General features: G+C 42.7%; 1 protein-coding gene across 4 annotated transcripts in view; it reads left to right on the top strand.

Annotated features, from left to right (window-relative positions):
• Positions 1-1,528: 1,528 nt before the first annotated feature.
• The window catches only part of MTX2 (metaxin 2), a 35,301-nt gene continuing 26,311 nt past the window's right edge, over positions 1,529-10,518 (top strand). For 2 of the 4 annotated variants that reach the window (XM_080346803.1, XM_080346807.1), the window contains exon 1: positions 1,529-1,603. In XM_080346803.1, coding sequence (XP_080202929.1) covers positions 1,564-1,603 — 40 coding nt within the window. In that variant the 5' untranslated portion in view covers positions 1,529-1,563. Of the gene's footprint in view, positions 1,604-2,188; positions 2,289-10,518 lie in introns of all 4 variants that reach the window. The other 2 variants (XM_080346804.1, XM_080346805.1) reach the window with 2 other exon arrangements.

The raw sequence follows: 10,518 nt of genomic DNA, 5'->3' as shown, positions 1-10,518 counted from the left end.
GAGTTTATCTGGAACCTTAACCTGGGACAAAGAAAAGGCAGCTGTACCCTTTATTGAGTTCCTTTAGTTATAACTTATTGTCCCCAAGACACTTCAGGAAGCAGTTTGGTACCAGGATGTTCAAAAGAAGATATTCAGTAAAGAAAGCACCTAAGATTTTCAGAACGGCCTCCTGTCAGATTCAGATAATTTTATACCCACCTTGCCCTCCCCCCTCCATAATTTTTGTTTTAAAGGTCAAAAAGGTAGTGGTTCAACTGGTACACTGGAACCAACCTAGGTGAGCAATATATTCAAAAGCTGTATAGCCAGAACTAACACTTTTGTTCATGTTAGTATCAGGGAAGAACTGTAACTTGCAATTCAGTTAGAGGATGGTCTTTCTCCTGCTTTCAGGCTCTAAACCATATTTAGCCACTTTGGATATCTTCAGAGAACAAATAGGATTAAACCCTCATGTGTGTCAGAGCTTCACATAAATGAGTGGCAGAAGAAGTTAAAATGGCTTGAGCCACCTTTCTTGGGAGATTCTAGAGCTGGTTACAGCATTCCCAACAGGTCTTTATGCACTGAATTAAAAAACAAAACAACTTGTTGGGATCCTTTCATAAAAAATGAAATATAAAATAGTCTGAGCTTGCACATTGCAGCATTTTAGCTCCTTAGATATTGCCTTTTGCCTCTACATGTCAAGTGGAGCTCGTTAAGCTGACAAGCTGATTTTCAGTAACAGAGATTCCCTGTGACTGGGTTTTTTTGTTGTTGTTGTTAGTTTGTTTGTTTGTTTGTTTGTTTGGGTTTTTTTGGATGTTGCTCTACTGGTCCAGTGCACTGGTCCTTGTTCCCTATTCCTCTCTGTAGGACCACAGCGTAAGTTGCACACATGTAAGATGACATCAAGAAAGAGCTGCAATAGGTCTGCAATTATCCTTCTGTATATACTTATTCCGTTTCTCTACTAGAACAGAGGTGCAGCGCCGGCAGTACTTCAGAGGCCAGCCGGGCGGGCACCGCTGGAGGGTCTGGCACCCGGCTGCAGTGACAAGTGCCCCGGCTCCCCGGGCACGGGCTCCAGCCTCGGCCCCAGAGCCCACCGCGGTGCGCAGCGGTGCGATAAATGTTCTCATCTGTCAGGATGTTGGCCAGTGTTTCTTGCTACCATCCTACAGATTGTAGTTTCGCTTTCACTCCCTGTGCGGTTTTGTTTCCAAGTTAAGAGTTAGCGCCCCACGGCTTAACACGCCGCCGCACCCCGGGTCACGTTTGCACGGGATGTGACTTCCAAGGGGTTATTCCTCAGCCTGGAGTAACCGAGGGCAGTCACCACCTCCCAGAACACGGTTTATTTGTTCCCAAACACCTTTCAGCGTTTCCCTCCTCTGCCCCCCGAGCGCTGTGAGCACAGCCCCGCACCCGCAGCGGTTCACGGGCTCCCGGTGCCCGCCGGGGGAGCAGCCCCGCCCGGCCGGCGGGGGCGGGGCGGGCCCCGGATGCAGTTGCTGCCCCGGCGGCGCGGCGCCCAGTTCCTGTGTGTGCCCTCGGCCCGTGGCCGCCCGCCGCGACATGTCGCTGGTGGCGGAGGCTTTCGTGACTCAGCTGGCCGGTGAGGGGCGGGGGCGGGCGGGTGACGGCCCCGAGAGCCGCGGGCGGGCCGCCGCAGACAGGGCCGGGCCCGGCCCCGGCCCCGCTTCGTGTCAGGCGCCGGGTCGCGGCCTGAGGGTTGCGGCGGAGCCGGGGCTGCCCCGCTGTGGTGCGGCGCCGAACCCTCGCGGCCTCGGTTCCCTGGGTGATCTCTGAGGACGGGGCTGGGGCGCGGTGGGAGCGGGGCGGCTGTGGAGGGTAAGGCCGGGCCGCGGGAGCCGGGGGTGCGGAGCAGAGCTCGGCCCCGGGCGCCTTTGCCCTCGCGTCCCCCGCCTGGCGCTCCGAGGCGAGGCGGGGTCACCCCGCGCAGCTCCCCACAGGGCTCAGCGGTGCAGGTTCACCGGGCCCCCTCCTTTGTGGCGTCCCTGACGCCTCGCTATGCTAGGGCACATCTTTATTTTGACTTAATAACTTATCTGCCTTTATTCACATTTTTTCACTGGTCCAAAAAACCACATGGTATTTATAATTTCAGCAGCTGGAGTTGTGTCCTGCTCTGTGGGAGAGCTCACTGCAGTGCCACCCTGTCTCTCCCTGCTTCCCACAGGTGCTGGCTGTGTTTCCTGTGTTGTTCTTGTGAAGCTGAGAAATGTAGCAGAACCTTTGGTACTCCTTGGTGCTCTTGTGATCTGTGGCTGCTGGGCCGTGTAAGCTGGATGTGAACCTTGTCGTAAAACAGAAATGTGTATCACTGCAGAGTTATTTAGCAAAAGATGATGTTAATCGACTCTCAAGGAAAAAACATAAAACAAAATTTGCACCTTGGATAATTTGTGGCTGGGAAGTTCAAAATATATTTAATATGTTGTATGCTGAAAATCAGTGCATTGGCCAGTTGCTCCTTGCTTGTTATTCTCTGTTCCTGATTTCTTGCTGCTATACAAGCTCATAAACAATAAATACTGCAAGGAAACAGTATTTTAATTGCTACTGACCTGTTGAGGAGGAAGCTGATGTTTTGTCCTGGGAGCTGGGTCTTTTGCCGCTCAGTAGAGGCTCCAGTGTAAAAGTCCGAGTTGGATTCTTTACCATGAGTGTACAGTTTCTAGAGCAGGCTTGCCCCTGACTGGTAGTTAAAGTGATGGATCTTGAATCTGGGTGTATAGAAGTACCCACAGGCAAGGTTGACAGTTGCCCTGGGCTCTTGGGTTTGCATTAATTAAGTCCTAGATAAGGACCAGAGCCCTGGGTCCTCGGGATGTGGAGAATACTGTCATTAATGTTGCTTCATGCCATTACTAACTAGCCTTTGTGATCTCTTTAGTAAATATTGTTTATATTGTGAAACGCATGTGAGTAGGTGTTGATTCTGCTTCATTCCTCTGCTCTGCGACCTTTATGGATATTCTAGAGTGACAGCTTGCTGGTATTTACTTTTCTTCTGAAATTACAAACTCAAAACTATAGTATATGTAGGCATCTAATTGCTCTCTTATTGAATGTGCTGGTTTTTTCCACAACTTCCTGCTAAACAAGCAAATTGTTGTGAAATACAGAAATGACAGCTCCAAATTAAGCATAGCATAAGGAAAAGGCATGGTTGAAAAACTGGAAACAAGAAGACAAAGTTCTGCAACAACTGTCTGTCTCTTTGTTGAAGAATTCTTTGCCTGTTTCTGGAGAGATTCTTACCTCCCCTCTGGGGAGGCAAGCATGCTGCTTATACTAGTCTTAGGCTGTCATGTTAACAATTGTACTATTAAGGTGGTGCTTTGAGGGCATCAGAGCTGATCAAGTACTTTTGGACCCTCCTACAATTTAATCAGCTTAAAACAGTAGCACCTCATCTTGTAGCTGTCAGTAACAGGTTAAGTGATGCTCATTTTCATAGGTAAAGTAATATGTAGGCATCTAATAGAAAAATACTGGCAATGCTCCTCTATTTTTGTGGAGCAGAAATGATTGGTGCTTATTTTACTAATCTTGTACTTCTGATGGGTATGCAGCTACTTACTGTGACTGTACAGTACAAGTCCTTGTTGCAGATCTGTCCACTGAACCATTCTTTAAAATAAAATTATGACATTGCCTTTGTTTTCCCAAAAGCAAATCAGTGCCAAAAGCATTTATCTGCTTTGAAAAATGAAAAAATACCTTTGCCAGTGGGTCATGGCCTTCCTAGCTTGTCTATATTTTGTACCAGTCCCAGACTGAAAACAAATAATGGCAAAATCACTCCATTGTTCATATGGAAGATTTTTCAGGTGAGGGTGGGAAGCTTTTCGTAGTATGTTGGCCAATACCCACCACACTTCTAGATTTCCTGAGAGGCACGGACACAGAGAGTATTTCATTTTGGTACCAAGAAGATATAAATGTCCTGCAAATGTAAGAATATTTGTATGGAAGAAAAATGATGTATCTTCAAGGAAAAAATACCACTTAACAGTGTCACTTGTTTTAGTAGTGTCTTATCCCCATATCTGTGGTTGTGAATACTGTCCTTCTGTTAGGTATGGATGGAAATGTAAGAATGATTGATAATTTTTTCCATGTCCATAAAAATGAAATTTGATTGGCTTTTCATTAAGGGTCCTGTTTGTGAAGACAATCGCTTTGTCATGGCAGTTGCACTGAACTACGCTGCTGTAACATGCAACAGCTATAATGCACAGGTCTTTGGAGGGAGGTGTTTGAAGACAATCATCCCAGCATAGTTCATTTTCTAGAAAGGTTTTAAAAGCTGAAGGGAGGGTTTTAGTGGAGAAGAGTATCATAACTCTCTTTTAGACACTAACTTGCTTGTGTATGTATTAGAATTTTTTTTTTTTTAAAGTATCTTCACCTTCTCTGCGCTTTATGAATTCACTTCTGACGTTCCTGTTCACTGTCTTGGCACAAATTGAAACACAGAAAATACCATCTGAACATAAGAAAAACTTTTTTTACTGTGAGGATGGTTTAACATTGCAGCAGGTTGCTCAGAGTAGTTGAGGAGTCGCCATCCTTGGACATGCTCAGCAGTGAACCAGAGATGGCCCTGGGCAACCTGCTGCAGCTGACCCTGGAGCTCCAGAAGTGCCTTCCAACCTCAGCTGTTCTCTTACCCTGAGTTGCTCAGCTTGCGTGCGTTGCTGCAATAATTCAGCACCCTCTCTGTGCAACGTGCATTCACCTGACCATGCTGAGCACAACCTGCTGCTGTAATGCATTCATGATTAAATACAAAATGATGACTCAGTCATGTATGTGGAGTAACACAGTTGCTTTAGTGCCATTCAACTGTTTGCTTATTCAGAAGTGTAAAGAGGTTGATGCTGTGTCTCAGGGAATAATAAAATGATATTTCCATACCTTCATGAACTGCAAGCATATTGTGTCATATTTTAAATCATCCATTTCTGAAGTGTAGAAAGTATTAATTGGATAATATGGTAGAGAATTTGTTTAGTAGCTCAGCATCAATCACATATTAATGGGATAGGAAATGAGTGTTTATACTGTAAGAAGAATTAGAGTGCCAGCTTTCAAGTGGTCCAGAACATTAATCTTTCTAACTCTAGTAGTTTTGAGAAGCTGACTGCTCAAATAATCTATAAAAGATTGTTGAAAAGATGTTTAATTGATCACTAAATTACTCAATATGCTTTACTCTCCCCTTCCTCCCCCCCCCATTAGTTTTAGATCAGTGATCAAAACAGAGAAAATATCCTTGTTTGTCCTTTGATCTCTGGAAAATTACTTCTGTTTATTGCTGTTGAGTTACGTCCAAGGGTTTAGGCTACTTTTAATACTAAGGGAAATGAATGCAGTTTGAAAAAACAGATGCCCTTCTGCCTTTCAGATATTTTACATTCTTAGTGAGTCTACCTCCAATGTGACATGCCAGAGCAAAAATAAATCTCTGACGTGCATGTTTTATGTATTAAGACAAGCTGCAATTTGGCTGCGAACAAATACATAGGAGATGAAACGTGACCACCTAAATTGTTGCTGCATGTAAAGACATAACATTTAACCTGAATATGCGTTTTGTGCATCAAAATGTGCATGGGTAAATGTTAGCATTTCCTGCACGTGTAAGGTGAAAAAATAGTTATTCTTTCTTAATAATATGTTGTTCTGTTTGCAGCACAGATTGTTTAAGCCTATTGCAGAGGTGCTTGTAGTCCAGAAGAGGTGATTTGGAAATAACAAATTTGTCAGGCTGTATGATTTTTATTTTACAGTGTTCTTTTACTTTTTTTTTGGGTAGTCAAACTAAGAAGAATCCCTTTAGCTCTTGTTCAGTTTCAATAAACAAGTCTGTTACACTGCTCTTGCCAATTTGTGCTTAGACACCTATGTTTTGTGACTTGATTTGAACCAATCCTTTAAGTAGATTGCCTATCTAATTTGTTTTAGGTCGGGGAAAAATGACTTTCATTCACAATTATTATAGTACAGTACATCTTTCATTTTGAGATACTGTTATTTCTTGGTTTTAAGAAGCAATATAATTACAGTTTATAATAGGGTATGATTCTATAGTTGTTTCTGGCTCCATTAAGACTAAGCAGTCTTTCTCTAATCAGCTTTTTATTGTTACATGTTTCCTGCTAAAGTAATATCTTACTTTCTCATGCCAGAAATGAGATTGCTCTAGAAATACTGGTAGCAAAATTAGTAAATGAAAAGTAACACATATTTTGTTATTGTCTAGTTTGATATGCAAGTGAGCTTTCATCAGCTGTAGAATGATTCAGATATGAGTGCTGTTTAGGAGCCTAACTGTTCAGTTCACAAGAGGTTGTAGAACAACTTTGAAGGGGGATCCAGATTTTGCTTCCCTTTCTTATTCCTTTTTTCTTTCTGGTCTTTGGATGCTCTGTTCCCTGACTGTGCCCAAGCACTAACCTTGTATTTTCCTGTGGGTTTGGACCCTATGAGCTGCGTCCTTTTCAAAATAAGAATGAATAAAAGAGCTTGGCTACTGTCCTCCTTTGCTCTAGTCAAATAGGTGTAGCATGGTGCTGTGTTGCCAGGCATTTTCAGCTGTCTCTTCTGAAAGTCAGTGAGAAACTGCAGGTGCATGCAAGCCATGGGGAGGACAAAGTCCTCACCAGGTTCTGAAATGTTTATTATTTTAAATTTCTGGTCTTTAGTTATTAAGAAGATGACATAGATGTCGTGTGAACATGCATGTGTTAAGACCAACTGCAAGAAGTTACATGTTGTAGTAAAACCTATGAAGTGTGTAGGAAGGAGTGGAAACATCAAAGGAAAAAATTACAATGGTGCTGCAAAGAATGCAGGAAAAACTGATACCAGTCTCTTTTGGGGTGAAAACGACCAATCAAACAAGTAGAATGAGCATACTGAATTGGAAAGTAAAAATGCTGAGAGATGGGAATTTTTAACAGTTCTACCTTGTAGTTGTTGTCTAATTAAACTGAAGCCAACGTAATGCACCCATCCCTGGCATGAGCTTCCAGAGTCCAACTGTATGTGTATTTTTTTTCTTTGTATTTGAATGTGCCATATTGGAGAAACTGGATGCATTGAAGTGTGTTCAGTGAAAGCCTTGAGGAAGATTGTGAGGATTAGATTAAGAGAACAGGATAAACATTTTCAGATATTGAAGCAGGGAGTCTGCAGTGTTTCCCAAAGGTGAGGAAGAGCCTGAGTTGTGCTGCTGCAAATACCATGGTCTGTTTTGGGCTGACTTAAAGGCTGCAATCCCTAAAGCAGCATCTTCCCCCTTGCTAGCTGCAGTGCTTGGCTGACTGACTGCGCCAGTGCTAACTGTTTGCATTTCTACCCTGCAGAGCTGTCCTGCCTAGAGATCTCCACTATTCTTGCTCCTTTGCAAGACTCTGGCACAGAGAGTCTCTGTTGTCATCACTTGCTGTCTCCTGGTACTGCTGTGCTAAGGGCTGCAGGCAGGATATGAAAGTGAGAATGAAGGGGAGCCCAGGGGAGCCAGGGTTGGCTAGGCAGCAACTGTGTGTGTGTGGAGAGCAGCTTTCAGCGCAGGTATGGGATATTGAGGTCCTGTCTGGTGGGACAGATGTGTAGGATCTCTGTTGTGGATCAGAGTAAGGGTGCTGTGGATGAGAAAGCAGGGAGCTCCTTGAACGCTTTGCAGAAGTGATGTTCGGACTGCCTGCCAGACATCCTTAGGGGAGGAGTTCAGACTACTGCAGAGGAGGGGATATCAATCTCAGAAAACTTTCAAAGGACAGATTTAACGTACACAAACATGGATAACATGGCTAAGAAGCATCCCAGTCCAGTAAGGCACTTAAGGCTTTTGTGAGTATCACACCTCCACTGTCCTGCTCTGCACAGCTCCTGTGCTTGAAATTTCACTTCTTGAGTCAGTGCCAAAGAGGAGCAAAGGACTTAAGTAGCTCAAAGGGAAGATATTGATTTAACGATCTATAAAAAGCTATAATTAGGAATTACAGACCTTCTTCAAGATGGAGCATTTATGCTGAATATCAGGAATAAGTAAAATAGCTCCAGCTTGTCAGGACTTCATAAATAAATCTTTTGAGATCATTTAGCTGGAACACTCTCTTATTTTTCTGAAGAAATCCAGATGTTGATTTAGGAACAGCTTTTATTTACGGATTTGATTTTGTTGAGATTTTTTTTTCCTCTTCTGATGGAGGTGCAATTCTGTAAGTGCAGAGATGCTGAGCGGTCTCCCAGGGGTTTCCCCTGGCAGCGAGCGCAGTGAGCACCAGGAGGGCTGAACTGTAGGTGTGTATGCTTTGGAAAGTCAAAGACAGTAGCAGAACTGTACTCATGCTTGAATACATGCAATTACTAGCTTTCTTGCGGGCTGAAGAAGCAGACTGTGTCATACCAAATGGCTGCTGCAATAATGTCACACATGGACTCTTAGTGGTGCAGCCACAGGAAACTCAAGTTTGAGAACTGCTGCTGAAATTGAGTCTTTACGTTGACAGTGTGCTTGATCAATAATTACTGAACAGTCATGATTTATCTGAATTGTAATATCTCTGTGAAGGAGGCCTGGGATGAATTTAAGCAAATGATGTAATTATTTGATACATGATTTAATGCATACTGTTTAACTTGAGTTAAAGTTGGTTCTCATTTGGCAAGGCGCTGTGAAACTCTTTTTGGTCCTTTGTCAGCAGAGCCAGTGAGTTGCTGATGCTTTCATTTTTTCTTGGCCCTTGTTAGTTTACAGGATCAGGCTGATTACATGAAATGGATCTGTACTCAGTGTGGGTGGGTTGAACTGGTGAGTCCTAAGGCAGCTAATTCACAACTTTCTCGTACTTCCATTATTGATCACCATTAATGTACACGATGTATATTTTTAACTGTTATGGTTCCGAAGTGGCTGCATCTTCAATGTATTAATACCCCTCCACTTATTTCCTGTAATAAGGATTTAGAAACACATGAATTCCTGGAATTTTCTTTTTAAACAATATTGCTACTTGCAGATATGACCTATTTATATTATGAAAAGAGAATGAAGTGAATATCTGCTTTTTCATGCATCTTGACATCAAGCGGCTGATAATCCTGTTTTCTTCTGGAGTCTGTGGGCTAGCTTTCCATGTGGCTTTCTCTGGGTTACTACGTCTAGAACTTAGTGAGCAGCAGTTCCGCCCCCATAGCACCAGTCTTGGGAAACTGAAAAGGGTAACTTTTTCTGCTGATTGTTATGTTTGCTGCATAATGTTTGGGAATTTGTAAGTAAAGTTGTTGGATGTGGATGTGACCCAGATATAAGACTAAATTTCCTTTTACTGTTTACTCTTGTGAGAAAACAGTTTTGAGGTATCTCATTATAATTAAATCAAATTTGTACCTGGGGAGAAACTAAAGGAAGCTATGTGGAAATAATATGTAAGTTAATCTCTCCGGCTGTAATATTGCAATACAGTGATTCAAATTAATGCCAGCTGGTTTTTTGTTTGTTTGTTTTTAATAGAGGATCTCTTGCCTCTTGGCTGTTTAACAGGCCTTTAATGCCATGTGAACCAAACTGGTAAATACAGATGTTTTTACCTTTTCCTCTTTTTATGCAAGTTCAATAACAAAGTGTTTTAAGAAGAATATAACAGAATGGAAACTGATCCATGCAAATGTGGTAACTTCAGAGAAGGAGTAATCTTTATTTCTATATGATCCATAAACAGCTTCTTAATGTTTTCAGGAAATTGCTTTGTCTGAAAAGATCAAATGTTCCCGGGCCAGCTCCCAGCCTCATGTACGTAGCAACACAGAGTGAACTGCATGGAAGAGACTGTCAGTAGACCGAGTACTTCATTTACAGAAGCAGAAAGAAGATATCAAAGGATAAATTGCTGGCATACTGAGAAGTCAGGAAATTTGGGGCAGAGATGTCTTGATTTGCTTCTCACTGTATACTTTTAGTACTTGAGAAATTATCAACAGCACAGTAACATTCAGTGTTAATTCTTTAGCCTTGATTCTTATTAACCATAGGCTAGTTTTATAACAGGAGATTATTTCTGTCTGCATTGTCTTCCAAAAATATCTTTGCCCCACCAAAATTCTATGGTATTGCTAAGAGCTGGGAGCAACCTAATTTCACGTTGGGTGTTTTCTTACAAAAACTTTAAACCTGATGGTGACTTCATTTCCCATGCAGGAGGGAGCATCTTGATGCCTGGATCCAGAGGTCTCTGGTGTTTGTCTGTGCCCGATACTCAAGAATGCTGCAGCTTGACAACAAGCATGCTGAATGAGTGTCAGACTGGCAGGGCAAACCATGCTACACACCCTAGTATTCATACTAGGCCGCTGAAACTGCTAAATTGTTGTTCAGCGTATTCCACAATTTAACACGTGAAGTACTTCGTGTCTTTTCATTCTCACAGTCAGAGTCTTATTTTTTGAAGTAATGGGATTAAAGGCATAACCGTAAACCATTTATTTCATTAC

This window comes from Nesoenas mayeri (assembly GCF_963082525.1).
Source record: "Nesoenas mayeri genome assembly, chromosome: 6".
NCBI lineage: Eukaryota > Metazoa > Chordata > Aves > Columbiformes > Columbidae > Nesoenas > Nesoenas mayeri.
Note: the sequence above shows the minus strand (reverse complement) of the source record. Positions and strands in the feature narration are given on the sequence as shown.